Here is a 15,834-nt window from a genome sequence, read left to right on the forward strand (position 1 = left end):
AAGGTCAACATGGGTTATAATTAATACTTATATTGCAAAAAAAAACCACCCCACCTTTTTTGGATGTATTTAATTAAGTAAAGATATCTATAGTAGCTGTGACTTGACTTAATGAAGTCATTGCTTATCTTCTTTTGTATTCATAAAATTCTTATAGGCTGCCATTTATAAATTTTAAAATGACCTCCTTATCTCATTGCAAACTGTCTTCCATCTCTCTTACTCTACCATATGTTTGTTTTCTCCACCTCCTATAGCACCTAACACTTTGTGCCTGTATACAATATTTTAAAATTTTGTTTCTTGTTTATTGTGTCTCTCCTTTTAGATCGTATCTCCATGAAAGGAGGGATCTTTGTCTGTTTTGTCAATAAAGATATAATCCAAGCACCTACACTGGTGCTTGATGGTTGATAGTTGATAAATATCTGTCAAATGAATGAATGAATGTGCACAAATACAGCATTGGATGTTTTAGAAAGAGGAATGTACTGAAGGTCTTCAAGGTTAGCTGGAGAATTCCAGATGCTAAAGAAATGGTACAGTTAGATATATTTCTGGAAAACACATTTTTTCAAAAGTCCACATCATTTAGCCAGGTCATTTCACACCTAAAAATATACATTAATTAAATAATCAAAGATGTGGATAAAAAGATTGGAAATGACTTAAATATCTCTTAATAAGGAAATGATTACATACATTTTAGCATCCACACAATGAAATTCTAGCAGTCATTTAAAATCATGTTTTTGATGAGTTACTAATGACATGGAGACCACTCATAATATAATGTTAAAAGCAGAATATACAATGAATACAGAACACTCTTTTATTCTCTATATTCATCAGCAAAATTTAACATTCCAGCCCTATCTCCCTTCACTCACTACTATGCCCAGACAACATCAAATGGCTCAACTCATGCATGCTATGTGGTGTCTTGTCTGCCTCTGTGTGCTGTTGCTTTGCCTAGTTTATGTTCCCTTATGCACTTATTTACTCTGCAGCCCCTACTGAAAAACTGTAAGGCACCATATGAGCTGTATGGACAAAGAAATGTAATTAAAATAAATCCTTTCCATAATTTTATCAGAGAGAGAAAGGAAGGGAATAAAAACAGAGAATACTTAAAATATGATTTATTTATTTCACTTTCTGAGGTCAAACTGCTTGCAAAGTGTGAATAGGTCAGTGGGCAAAATGGGGTTTGTAAGTATTTAAGTCACATAGCTGAACTCAGATGAAAGATGTAAATATTAAGAAAGAATACGGCTGTGTTAAATATTTGAGAGAAGTATTTTGTTAGGCCAAATGACCAAGCAATTCCTTCACTTCCTGAAAGATAAATTCAGTGTCTTACTGCTCCCTGAAGCCAACAGTGGGTCGCTTGTCTTCTAATGTCTTGTACCCTTATTTGGCCCATTTATTATGTTGGGGCAGTGATTAAGTACATGAGCTTTGGAATCAAATAAACCTGTACTAAAATTTGGACTCTATCACTCACTTACTTTGAGGCTGTAGGCAAATGGTTTAATCTCTGAGCCTCAAGTTTCTCATCCATAATATAGGGATAGTAAATCGTGCTTTGTAGAGTTAGAATGAAAATGCACAGAATTAACGTATGAACTGTGCTTACTATGTATATTTAATAAATGGCCGTCAGTAGAAAATATCTTCCACAGTATGTATACTATGACCAACATTCATACTACTTCTCTTCTTTCCTAGGAGAAAGTCGGAGCTAGTCTGAGGAATTTGGAAATATGCAAATGATTCCTGCCCTGCTTAGATTGATCTAACTCCAGCTTTGCAGATTTTGGCCACTGTGTCTTCTCTAGTCAAGCAATAGTTCACCTTAAAAGTTTGAACACTGTGTTTCCAATGTTTTATTTCTTTCAAAAGGAATTCCCTTCTTGAGATTTATCTAAATGAAGAAATCAAATTTACCAGCAATAAAAATCTCTTCTCCTTTCTTGCCATAGAAGATAACTGATTCTTCAGCTCTATTTTAAAATTTTTTGTTTATTCTCATTTTATAAAGTAACTATGAGAATATTGGGATTATTGAATAAGAACTGGAAATTATTCACTTATTCCTTTATTTATGTATTAGAAAATAGAAAGGTTCATGAAAATATAAAGCCTGGGAATTTCTAAAGATAACTCCACCTTCACATATTTTTGGAGGAAATGATTTTTGTCTGTTCCAAACAATGACGCTTAACACAATTGAAAGTTGGCACATTTTTGGTAAACAGCATCTTCCTGGCAGTGTGAAGTCTACTGCCTATTTCTTTTGAGCCAGACTTCTCAGTATCATTTTGATCTGTAAAACATCAAAGTTTCCTCCATAGTATTGTATTTACATCTTTATAGAATCTGGATGGAAAGGAATTTTTATTTTAATTTAATGGGTAATCAAAAATAACAGAAGTCAAAATCTTTACTGCAATATTTGGAATTATGACTGGCCACGGGAAAGTACATGTAGCAAATTACACATAGAAAACATGTAACATAATGTATTTACTTTGATATTTCCAGAAGATATATCCCAGACATTTAAAAAGGCAAGAGGCTAAAAATGGTAAGAAAAAATAATACCTCTTCAATTTCTGAATTACGCAGCCAAAGAGAAAATAAAAACCTCAATCACTCTTTATGTGGCCATTATTTTATTTTATATTTTTTTGCGGTACGCGGGCCTCTCACTGTTGTGGCCTCTCCCGTTGCGGAGCACAGGCTCCAGACGCGCAGGCTCAGCGGCCATGGCTCATGGGCCCAGCCACTCCGTGGCATGTGGGATCTTCCCGGACCGGGGCACGAACCCGTGTCCCCTGCATCAGCAGGCGGACTCCCAACCACTGCGTGTGGCCATTATTTTTTTTTTAATTCTGGCTTTCAACAGATCTACTTGGCTCTCCTATGGAGAACGTGAATTCTGAGAATGGTACCAACAGGTTAACTCCAAGTATGATGCACTTGAAAAAGAAAGAACAAGATGGGCTCTATTCCTCTGCACATTCAGAATGGAGATGTCTGAGCATCATCAGTAAATCAACTCAGTGTCACTTTGAAATACATATTTACCTCATACAGCAGTTCTTTTAGAATCACAACTTTGGTCTTGGGGACAGAAGGGAAGAATATAACTGTCTGTTGGGGCTTTGGCATATTTGCCAAGTGTTCATACTATCTTTGTTGGACTTCTTTAAAATGTCACATCCTACTCAACTTCTAGGGAATTCTTTCTCACTAACCGTCAATCTTGGCTTTTTCTGTCCTGATGAAACCCTGATTCAAGAATAAGGTAAAGCACTATTGGTGTATTTCTGACTTTTTGTCTAAGGAAACAAATATATCACAAAATTTGAGGATTGAAATGCTCAAGACACCAAAATTATAATTTATCTTACACAGTTACTACAACCTATTCGCTAATCCTTGTGAGATATTGTTTCACATATGCTTTGCGAAGTATTAATCTTTAATAAATATGTAACAAGAAAGTAATGTTTTCTGTGGAAAATATAACTTGTTTCAAAACATTTACATACTTGTATTTATGTAATTGCATACATCACAGTGCTTTTTCTATGTTGATTTTATAAGATTTTATTTTTAATAGAAGAAATAGAAGTAATAAGGGTATGAATGTGCTTTGAGAAAACACATCGTGACAATCTATTCAGAAAATTGTAATTCAAACCAAAGTGGGCAGGAGTCGTACAGTCTATTCAGATCTAGGAAATGTTGCTAAATCCTGTGTGAGTTCTGGGTTGTCTGTGATTTTCTCTCATTCCTCTGTGGGTATTATTCTACTGATTTTTGTTATTGAGAAGCCAATTGTTAGTCACTCTGGTTGTTAAAATAGTCTCTGTAGTGTTTTTCAGTTCTACAGATGTGTCTAGTTGTGGATTTATTTTTACTTATCCAGCCTAGGATTTACTGTGCTTTTCAAATCTGAGAGCTCAAGTCTTTCACCAGTTTTGGAAAATCTTTAGCCATTATTTCCTCAAATATTACTTCTTTTTTTACATTCTCCTTTTTCATCTTCTAAAATATCCATTAGACATATATTGGACACCTAAATACTGTCCTCTATATGTCTGAAACTCTCATATTTTTGGTCATTTTGATCTTCTAGGTAATTTCCTTAGTTCTATTTTTTAATCCAGTAATTACTTATTCAGCTGTGTCCAGCTTGCTAATAAAACTATCTCTATATAATATTTATTTCTAGGACTCTTTGGTTTGGTTTTAAATCTTCCTATTTTTTTTGATAGTAACTTGTCCTTTTGTCAAGTTTTTTAATTTTATACTTTGTGTGCTTAATTATAAAAAAGCCTCTATTTATCGTTTCTATTATTTCAATTTCTTGTGGGTCTATTTCCACTATTTGTTGCCTCTTCTGCTTTTTACTTATGTTGTTTATTTACATGTGTGTCTCAGAATTTTGACTTCTGAGCTTATGTTTGGCTGGGCTTTTTCTTTTGAAATTCTGTGTAGTGTATGCTGAGAGTACATGCATCCAGAAAGTTTTTGCCTTTGTTTTTGTAAAGTGCCACAAGAGCATTACCAATGCAGTATTAGTTTTTATATTATTACTTAAATGAATATAAACTAGTTTATAAATGATTTATATAAATAAAAGAATCACTAATGTATATTAATCACTTAACACTTGGTGTTTCCTGGGTTTTGAATTCTGAATACTCAAGAGTACCTCTTTATTGATCCCACGAGAAGGCCAGACTTCGCTGGATTCATTTCCTCTTATAATCCTATTTTGGTAGGTAGATTTATTTTTGTGGTTCACCCTTTCACTGAAGGCCTAGCCCTTGAAGGTGTTCACTTCATGGAAAGTCTCAGTTCCAAGTCCTGGTTCCTACTAGCCCAAGGCTTTGTCTCCAGTTCTTATATTGTCATTAAAACACAAGTAACCTGCAATTCTCTGGTTTTATGCCTTTTATTCAGTTTTTGACTGATTTACCTTTTTCCTCCCAAGCTCTGCTATGCATGCTGTATCATATTTCACCCAGTATGACTGGTTTTTCAGATTATCTAGTCTGCCATATTACATAAGTTCTATGTATGTATGTATGGGTGTATATATACAGAGAGTACACCTTTAAAACTTGAAGAATATTTTCCTACCTTGAAGGTAAATTGTCACAGATATTAAACAACTGTGCAGGAATTGTCAGTAGCTTATTATGTTGACAGATTGATAGTGGGTGAAACACCTGAGAATATTAGGGGTTATTTTTATTATGCCACCTCAGGCTTTCATATAAGATTCATAGAAATACATTTATTTAGTAAGCATATAGTTAATGTAGTATAAAACTTCATCTACTGGCCCAAAAATGTACTGTTTTTCTAGGATAAATTTCAGAAAAATATCCTTTATCTATTGCAGCAAAAATGGAAGAAAACAACAAACTTTAAAAAACTTTAAATTGCTGTTTGTGAGCCTGAATTTTCTTGATTAGCAGCAGGGTTATAGTATAATCAAAGGTTATAACTCACCAAAGTTCAGTTTTCTTAAATTCTGATTGTCCTGGTGAGGCCCTGGTATAGTAATTTTGACAAGAAAATAATCACAAATGCTGACTAAAATCAGACTGGAAATTATCTCAATAAGATGCCATGAGATGTCCAAAAAAAAAAAAAGATGCCATGAAATGTAAGCAGTGCCTAGGAAAGCACCCTTTGGGAATTACACAACTTTATTATTTATTTATTTATTTATTTATTTGCGGTACGCGTGCCTCTCATTGCTGTGGCCTCTCCCGTTGCGGAGCACAGGCTCCGGACGCGCAGGCTCAGCGGCCATGGCTCACGGGCCCAGCCGCTCCGCGGCATGTGGGATCTTCCCGGACCGGGACACAAACCCGTGTGCCCTGCATCGGCAGGCAGACTCTCAACCACTGCGCCACCAGGGAAGCCCTAATATGCTATATTTTTATGAAATTATGTTTGTTGTTTTTTGTCTGTATCTCCCCAACTAGAAAGTTATAATCTACCAAGGGCAGGAATCTTTGTGTTTGTTTACTAATATATTGCCAGCAACTAAAATAGTATCTCACTTAGTAGGTGCTCAAAAATTGCTTGGGATGTAAATGAACAATTTTTTATTTCCCTGCCTATAAATCAGAGTGATAATTCATGGCCCCTCATTTCCTTACAGAGATACATGGGTACAAATGTGATCTGTGTATGCCAAGTACATTGATTTGACTGAAAGAAAGTCGTCATTCATAGAACACCAATTACCATTTTTTGGAAGCATAAAGTGGCCTAGCCTTTAAATGTCTTAAATGTTTCCATCTTAAATCCGTTATTAAGTATATGGCAATTTTCCTTAAACAATCTCTCTTCTATAGCAACAGAAAAAATACAATGTTCCGTACTTGGGTAAAGGTCATACCTCATTTTTTTCCTTGAGTTTAGTGATCATAACTATCACGGGACTGTCTTCCTGCCAAACCATTTGCCAGAAATCATTCACGGTGTTGATCATGGGGCCCTGCGTGGCGATGAACGCTTTCTCTTTGCCACTGTAGCCCTAGTTTGAGAAAGGAGACAAAAATGTTGCCTTTGAAGTTCATGCCTTGCACTGAAAGTTTAGGTGAAAGATCTTCAAAACAAAATAGCTCTGATAATCCAAAAGCAACACAGACTTTTGCAGCTTTATTGATTCTAGCACCACAGTTCTTGGGGTTGTTCTCCCAGCAAGTCAGGCACAGCATACAGTACTGAGGTTTCTAAAGCTCAGTCCTCCCCAGAGCACCTCAGAGGGAGCACTATAGCCACAGACACACAGGAAAGGAAGACTTACTATAAATGACCCACTACCAATGTGGATTATGACCAAGCAAGCGGGGAAAAAAAAAAAAAAGCAACAAACTTGCTAGTAACCAACTCTGAGGAAAAAAAATAAAATAAAACTAACAATTCCAAATAGTAAATTGACATGCTCATCAGAAAGAAATTTAGATTTATTTACTTACCCTAATATAATTAGCATTAATGTAGGTGCTCAAAGAATTAGTTACATTTTTTGGTCTTAAACATACTCTGCTGAGGGGATCTAATGAAGAAAACAAGAAAGAGTGTGTTAACCAGATTTATTTACTCTTTTAAGTTTCTTAGAACACCAATAACCAGTACATAGCACACTTATATACTGACCATCTGGCATGTGTCAATGTTATTTGTTGGTGTGGCTGTCTCTCTTTTTTTTTTTAACATCTTTATTGGAGTATAATTGCTTTACAGTGGTGTGTTAGTTTCTGCTGTATATTTGCAAACGAAGCAACTGACAAAGGATTAATCTCCAAAATATGTGTGTCTGTCTCTTGATCCGTGTTTATTGAGGGACATTTGAGACCATCTTTACCCCTTGTCCTGACACAGGTCTCGTCCATAAGCCCAAGATGATGCGTTTCAACTTTACGCCATTTTTGGTGGGTTTCTGATTCTTGACCCCGTTTCTCATTTACGCTCCTTTTCTTATTCTTTGCATTTGGAATTTGCACCATATCTCCCTACTCAAGTCTCTCTTCTGTTCTCCGCAACAGCAAACACTTGGTCCAGTCCAAATCTCCTCTCACTACTTGGAAGAAGCTGTCTTTAGTTACCATGTGTTTGTTCACTGACATCACAAATATCTGATATCGGATAGATTATTATAGTATTAAATTCTAAAATCACTTTCCATCAAGAAGAGTTGAAAGGTTCTTTGTGAACCACGGTAGTGATTTTTACCAACATTTACGTAAATAATCCCTTTGTGATTTCTTTCACCCGGTTACACTCTGAGCCTCTTGAAGGCCAGGATGGGGATTTTTCATGATCTGTATAAGACCTGGTGTCTAGCACAGTGCTTATATATGTAATAGACATTCAGTAAATGTCTATTGCATTGGTTTAAATGGCCCCTTCCATTTTTTAAGAAGTCAGTTCTATGCATTCCTCTCTCACAATTGTTCTGTTGCTCTTCTTCTCCGGACAGGTAAAGTCTGAGTGTGTATTTTGCCCACCTCCTCATCTACACTTCAATCCTTCTTTCGTACACTCCAATCTATCCTAACCCTAGTCTTATGCAGACACTGATCTTGCTCTTGCCGCTGGTGACACTTTTGCTACTAAACCCAATGAGCCTATGGTGGTATTATTTTTTCATGTCCTCTGTGTAGAATTAAAAAACTGTAGATCATATATCTTTTTATGGAGTTTTCTCTTCCCTTGGATGCTGCGTCACAGCATTCTGGGTTTCCTGCTACCTATTCGATGGTCTCTTTTCAATCTTTTGCTTATTTCTTCTGCCTCCTTTAGTTTGTTTGTTTATTTGTTTATTTATTTATTGGCTGTGCTGCATGGCATAGGGGATCTTAGTTCCCCAGCCAGGGATCGAACCCGTGCCCCCTACAGTGGAAGCGTGGAGTCCTAACCACTGGACCGACAGGGAAGTCCCTCGTCTGCCTCCTTTAATGTTGCTGATTCTAGGATTCAACCTGACCCTCTTCTATGCTCACTTGACACTGCCTTTTTGGGTGATTGATTCATCCTCATGATTTTGTACCCATATCCTGGAGACTCCCCAATATATATCTTACACCAGACTACTCTCCTCACTTATAGACCACGTTAGAAAAAATTTTTCATTTCCTTCTGGATATACTACAGCTTTGTGAAACTTCACATGATCATGTGCTCCTGATAGCCCTGTGTTATTCTATGTTGGGTGTGCTACCACAGCTCCTGAGTCCATGTTTGAAAACTAGTTGGACTTGACCCTCCATATTCATGTTCTGTCCATTCGATTTCCTGAAACTCGCTAGGATTTGTCTTGCCTCCCTCTTCCCAAGGCTTTCTTCTTAGGCTAGGACGTGAGCATCCCATCTGGTCTAACTGCCTTCAGTCTTGTTCTTTACCCATCCATCCTTCTCATAGCTGGCAAGGCGGTCTTTGTAAAATGAAATCTGATCACATCATTCCCTTGCCTAAATGCCATCCATGGTTCCTAATTGTCCACAGTAGTATTTCCCAAACAGTTATCTGTAAATCATTTCTTTTATAACATATAGAATTAGGTAATATAACTTGTAAATTAGATCATCGTTAAAAAGGGGGTTCAGTAATCAAATAAATATGGAAAACACTGAATTCAACAAACTTGAACAACAATCTTTCCACTGCAGAATTTCTCAGGGTCTATATTATGCTAATATACTCTGTGAATTTCCAAGAAGGTATTATTTATAAACTTATTTGTCCACTGCATTCATTTTATTATGAATACTTATTGACAATTTGACAGTCCAGAGCAGCACTGCCCAATAGAACTTTCTGTGATAATGGAAATGTTCCTTATCTGTGTTGCCCAAAATTGTGACCACTAGCCATGTTGGCTATTGAGCAATTGAAATGTGGCTAGTACAAACTGAGGAGTTAAAGTTTTAATTTTATTTAATTTTAATTCATTTAAATTTCCTTAGCCATATGTGGCTAGTGGCTGCTCTACTGGACAGTGCAGATCTAGGGGATGAAATCTCCTTAGTGGGTCCAACAAGTCTTTATCTTTTCCCACAGCCTCATCAATAATCACTTTGCTACATGTACATGCTCTAGTCATATGGGCCCAGGGAATCTCTCAAATACTCCACGTTCTTGCAGATTCTATGGTTTTGCATGTATTGTTTCCCTGCCGTCTCTGCATGGTAAAGTATTCCTCATTTTTCAGAGCTCAGTTCAAGAAATACCTCCTTTCGGAAGCCCTCCCTTGTCTTCCTGGTGGAATTAGGCATTCCCTTCTTTGCTCAGGCTGCCTGAGTTTTATTTTAGTATTTAACATCTTGTATTTTAAGTGCTTAAATGTTTGCTTGCCCTCAGTGGTTTGTGATGAGCCCCTTGAGAGCAAGGGCTGTCTTTAATTAACATTTGTATCCTTTGTGATTTCTATTTGGTATGTGGCTCAGAGAGTGTTTAACATCAGAATTAATTTCGATTAGAAAGAGTTAAAACAATGCTTTTTTTTAAATTTTTTTTCTTTTCATAGCAAAGGGGACAGGAAAACTTCCATTACTTTTCAGTATCCACTGATTATTAAAAGTTTCCACAAACGCCCTAAACCACTCAGACTTGAAAAGAGGCCCACTTCCTTCAGGTTTTATAATGCCTACGTTATATATGATTTACTGGGAACTCAACCCGAAAATTGCTTAGAAGCAGGTGTCCTGTCAAGCTTAATTAAGTTTATGTTGAAAACTGGTAATTTATAGTATTTCCAAGTATTCAGAGATTTCCAAATATTAAAACAAAAACAAGAATACAACATATGATGGAGTAGGGGAAAATAAATTTGGTTCCAACCAAAGCCTTTTTAGTGTTGTTTAGTCTAATAAAAATGTCAAGGATTAAAAAAACAAAATTTTGTCATCATCAGTTATTATTTTTATCTTTATTGTTATAAGTTTATTCATGTGATGCACTTTAAGTCTACATATTAGTCAAATTCACTATGATAACTTTTTTCAGAATTGGTATTTCTGAATTATATGTTAAATGCTTAGCATACCATTTATGATTCATCTGGGCAGTATCAATAATAATTACAAATATTACATTGAGCACTGATCACTGTTCCTCCCTGTCTTCTGCTCTTCCCTTTTTATTCAGTATTTCCTTCTTTCCTTCCTTTGCTTTCTTCCTCTTTCATTCCTTTTTCCCCTCCCTTCCTCCTTAGATCCCTTTCCTCCCTTCCTCCCTCCCTTCTTTCCCTTCCTCTCCTCTACCTTCTTCCCTCCTTCTTGTTTCTTTTTTCCTCTCAACAAATTATTGAACACATAAAGTTTTGGTGTATAGAACACATGAAATTTCCCCACTTTGATCTCTTTAAAATACCCTCTGGCAATATTAAGTCTTCTTTTTAACAGAAAAAATGGTACCTGGATCCTGATATTTTGATTGGAATCATATCAGATTTTGTCAAAGTTTATACTGGGTTGAAGATTTCCTCTCCAGGAGGAAATGTGTTTAAGGTTTGAAGTCAGAGAAGAAGCTATTAGATGAAGGAAAAGTGTATCACTCCCAGTGATGGGCAAAAGGCAGGAATGAGAGGAATAGGATAGTTTTCAGAGATGAATTTAAGGTAAGCGGGAAATGGAAGGAAAGCAGGGACTGGCCACACCTTCAAGGTGATTGGGAATCATTTTCAAATTTGTTGGAAGAGAGAGAAGACTCTAGGCCTGCATTGTCCATTACGGTAGCCACTAGCCACATGTAGGTAAATTTAAGTTAATTAAAATATAATAAAATTTAAAAGTCAGTTCCTTGAGTGCACTAGCTATGCTTCAAGTGCTCATTGCCACATGCAGCTAATGGCTATCACATTGGAGATACAGAATATTTCCATCATTGTAGAGAGTTTTAGTGGACAGTGCTGAATTTGGCAATGCAGTGATAGATTATGTGAAATTCACTTTTTAACATGCATGTGAACATTATAAGAGAAAACAGGGCTCTTCAGTACTGTTTTTGAAACTGTAAACGTTTCTCTCCAAGGTTAGTGTTCTTATTTTCTGGAATTGTTTCTGGGGTTAATGATGGATTCAGTTAGGTGGAGAAGGAAAGGAGAAACTAACATTAGCTGAGGGTTTACTATTAGTTGGACCTTTCCTAGCCATTTTTCATATATTTATTTGATTCTTTCAATAGCCTTACAGGGTAGTATTACTATTACTATTTTTAGGGACAAAGAAAGGATGGCACAGAAAGATTAAGTAGCTTGCCATAAATTGTAAATGTTTTTGCCAGGATAGGAAATCAAGTCTAAACTCCAGTATTTTGCTGAGTCACACAACTCGTTGCTTTAATGAGTGGTTCACTTATTTGCATATTTACTCTGCTCTAGGCACTTTATATAGTGAAACGGAAAACATAATGTAAGTAGGAAACATTACTAGACTTTAAATTTTTAAATATAAAATGATGGTCAGAGTAAATAGGGTTTTAAAATTTGATTTATATTGTTTTGTAGTTGTATGAATAAATTGGCTGCATGGAAAAAATATACATAAAATTTCTTGTTATACTTCTTTGTTACACAAATAATTTCACATTGATAAATGATCAGTTTTTTCCCATTGCTCCTGTGTTTAGGACATAGATAAATTTTTATCACAAATATTTGTTTATATTGTAAAGCAATTTGATATAAACTTGACCTAAGCACTTTAATCTACCACTTAAGAATGTTCTGAGCCAGGGTGACACTGTCTTTAGAAAAAAAGCTACAATTTAATTTGGCCATCCATATTTCTGCTGCAAAACATCCTCCAAATTATACAAACTCACTAATATGTACAAGCTGGAAGCTTTTAAACTTGAGAGTTTATTGTAGGTTAAAACAATAAAAATAATTATAATATTTAAAATATTAATCATTTTAAGATTGTTATTTTATGTAATGTTTCAAATTTACCCCATATTACAGTCTAAAATAAACCATAAAGAGCAGCTTTTCATATTCATTCCAGTCTTTTCTGATGACTTTCCAGCCAATGATGTGGCTTGTCCAAGCTATATTTACTAGGTTATATTCTGTGCAACAGGGCGTGGGTGGGGTATTCAGGCTATAGACATTTTCAACAGAAAATCTGTCATTTGCAACATCAGTTGTCAGCACAGGTGCCCTGGTTCAAGCGACCCACCCAGTTCTGGGAATGGAAAAGCTGACACAGGACTGTGAAGCAGTTGTCTGATAGCATCTGGCAGGAAACAGAGAAGGCTGAACTTTAAAATAGTCCTAATAATTTCCAAATCCTTCTGAGATTAGGTGGTTAAGTATAATACTTGCAATATATGTATATGACCTAATTACTTATGTTTGGTAAATTTCAGATGAAAAGTCCTGAGAGAGAGAGTCGGGGGTGGGGGTGGAGGGAGAGAGAGAGAGAGAGAGAGAGAGACCAGTTGTAACACACAGCACTTTCATCCCCTTCAGCCAATTATAGTTATAAAATATCTTTCAACAGTGACTGTATCTTAGGTAAATAGGTTTAACTATACAGATCAATTAAAAATATGTTACAGTGGAGTAACTGTTACAATGTGTTTCCAACTCCAACAGAAGGGGAAGCCCAAGGACACTATTAACAGTAATTCTTGCTCTGTTACTATAAATATGAAGAATTTGGTGTTTTATGAGTGAATTAATGAACTGAATTATGAAGACTCTACTATTTCAATGTCAATACTCTAAAACAGATCTTCGTGGCTCCATCTTTCCAGAGCTATTGCCTTGAGATGTTTATGGATTTTTGCCCAAATCCCAACTATATCTGTTTGTTTAGTGATTGACAATATTGCTTCTTCTCCAAAGTATTTTTGCCTTTCTAGGCAGAATTACTCAGTCCTCCTACACCGGTTAGGCAAGATCTCTATTCAGGCTCTTACACTGAACATAATTACTTGTTTACATGTCTCTCCTCTGGTCTGTGACCTCCTTGATCTTATATGCTGCTCCTTATTCCTTACTAGTTCCAGGCATCTAGCTCACTTCTTGACATTGATAAATTTCATGGAGTTAAATTTAGTTTTAATATAGCCTAAACAGTGTTTCTCCAAGTGTGATCCTGCTATCACCTGTATCAGAATCACCTGGGTGTTTGCTAGAAGTACAGATTCCTGGGCCCAACAGAACCCACTTAAACAGAATCCCCAGGGCAGGGCACAGGACTGGATTTTTAACAAGGACTCTAGGTGATTGTTATGCACAATGAAGTCTTTTGGTAACAGCTTTTGTGAGATATAATTCATATACCATACAACTCACTCATTTAAAATGTGCCATCACATAATTTATTTTTATTTGTTTAATCCACAGAGTTCTGCAACTATCAGTGGTGGAAAGCATGGGGGCAGATGGGTTTGGATTTGAATCTTGCTTTTTTAATATCTATAAGCCTCACTTTCCTCCTCTGTAAGAAAGGAACAGTAATATCTTTCTGAGTTATGATGAGAATAGCTAACATTGAGCACTTTACCATGTACAAAGCACTGGGCTCTACAACAACCCTGTGAGGTGGCTACTACTACTCCCATTTCACAGATGAAGTTAGGAAATTTACCCATGGCCATACAGTAAGTGGGGCAGCTGGATATGAACCCCAGCAGATTGGCTCTGGAGGCAGCCCTATAGCTACTAGACTCTTCTGTAAGGATACAAGATAGTATATAGAATGTTTCTAGCAAGGATGACATTTTAATTATCTCCCAAATAAACTCATACTCTTTAGTAGTCATTTCTCATGCCTCTCACCACTAGGCAACAACTGTAATTTCTATGTCTACAGATTTGCCTAACTGGACACTTCATATAAATGGCATTATGCAGTATGAGTTCATTTGTGATGGCTTCTTTCACTTAGCGTAATGAGTTCAAGGTTCATCCATGTTGTAACATGCATCAGTACCTCATTACTTTTTAAATTAATTAATTAATTAATTCATGCATTCATTCATTTTATTTATTTTTTGGCTACATTGGGTCTTCATTGCTGCACGCGGGCTTTCTCTAGTTATGGCAACCATGTCTACTCTTCACTGTGGTGCGCGGGCTTCTCTTTGAGGTGGCTTCTCTTGTTGTGGGGCCCGGGCTCTAGGCACTCGGGCTTCAGTAGTTGTGGCACGAGGGCTCAGTATTTGTGGCTCTAGAGCACAAGCTCAGTAGCTGTGGCACACGGGTTTAGTTGCTCCACGGTGTGTGGGACCTTCCCTGGACCAGGGCTGTAACCCGTGTCCGCTGCATTGGCAGGAGGATTCTTTTTTTTTTTTTTTTTAGCATCTTTATTGGAATATAATTGCTTTACAATGGTGTGTTAGTTTCTACTGTATAACAAAGTGAATCAGCTATACATATACATATATCCCCATATCCCCTCCTTCTTGTGTCTCCCTCCCACCCTCCCTATCTCACCCCTCTAGGTGGTCACAAAGCACCGAGCTGATCTCCCTGTGTTATGTGGCTACTTTTCCCTAGCTATCTATTTTACATTTGGTAGTGTATATATGTCCATGCCACTCTCTCACTTCGTCCCAGTTTACACTTCCCCCTCCCTGTGTCCTCAAGTCTATTCTCTACATCTGTGTCTTTATTCCTGTGGCAGGTGGATTCTTAACCACTGTGCCACCAGGGAAGTCCGGTACCTCATTACTTTTTATTGCTGAATAATATTATGTTGTGTGAATATACTACATTTTATTTATCCATTCATCAGTTGATGGATACTGTGGTTATTTCCACTCTTTGGGATATTACAGATAATACTGTTACAAATATTTGTGTACAGCTTTTGTGTGGATACTTGTTTTTATTTCTCTTGTGCATATACCTAGGAGTAGGAAGTCTGAGTCATATAGTAACTTTAGGTTTTACCTTTTGAGGAACTACCAGACTGTTTCCTCAGTAGCTGTACCATATTACATCCTTACCATCAAAGTATGACGGTTCCAATTTCTCTACATCCTTGCTAACCTTTTCTATCATCTTTTTTATTATAATCATGTGGTTATGAAGTGTTATCTCACTTCGGTTTTGATTTCCCTGATGCCTAATTGTGTTGAGTATCTTTTCATATGTTCATTGGCCATTTGTGTATCTTTTATGGAGAAATGTCTATTCAAGTCCCTTGCTCATTTTAAAATTGGGCTATTTGTCTTTTTATAATTGAGTTATAAGAGTTCTTTATATATTATACATACAAGTCTTTTATTAGATGTATAATTTATAAATATTTTCTCCCATTTTGTGTCATTATCATC

The 15,834-nt window shown here is 36.3% G+C and overlaps 1 protein-coding gene across 1 annotated transcript in view; it reads right to left on the minus strand.

Moving 5' to 3' along the window:
• PTPRR (protein tyrosine phosphatase receptor type R) overlaps nt 1-15,834 on the minus strand; it is a 281,762-nt gene that overhangs the window by 27,512 nt on the left and 238,416 nt on the right. The window contains exons 9-10 of the mRNA XM_082636126.1: nt 7,020-7,099; nt 6,437-6,574 (exon numbers count right to left, since the gene is read on the minus strand). Coding sequence (XP_082492252.1) covers nt 6,437-6,574; nt 7,020-7,099 — 218 coding nt within the window. The remainder of the gene's footprint in view (nt 1-6,436; nt 6,575-7,019; nt 7,100-15,834) is intronic.

This window comes from Mesoplodon mirus, assembly GCF_964341445.2.
Source record: "Mesoplodon mirus genome assembly, chromosome: 11".
In the NCBI taxonomy this organism is placed as follows: Eukaryota; Metazoa; Chordata; class Mammalia; order Artiodactyla; family Ziphiidae; genus Mesoplodon; species Mesoplodon mirus.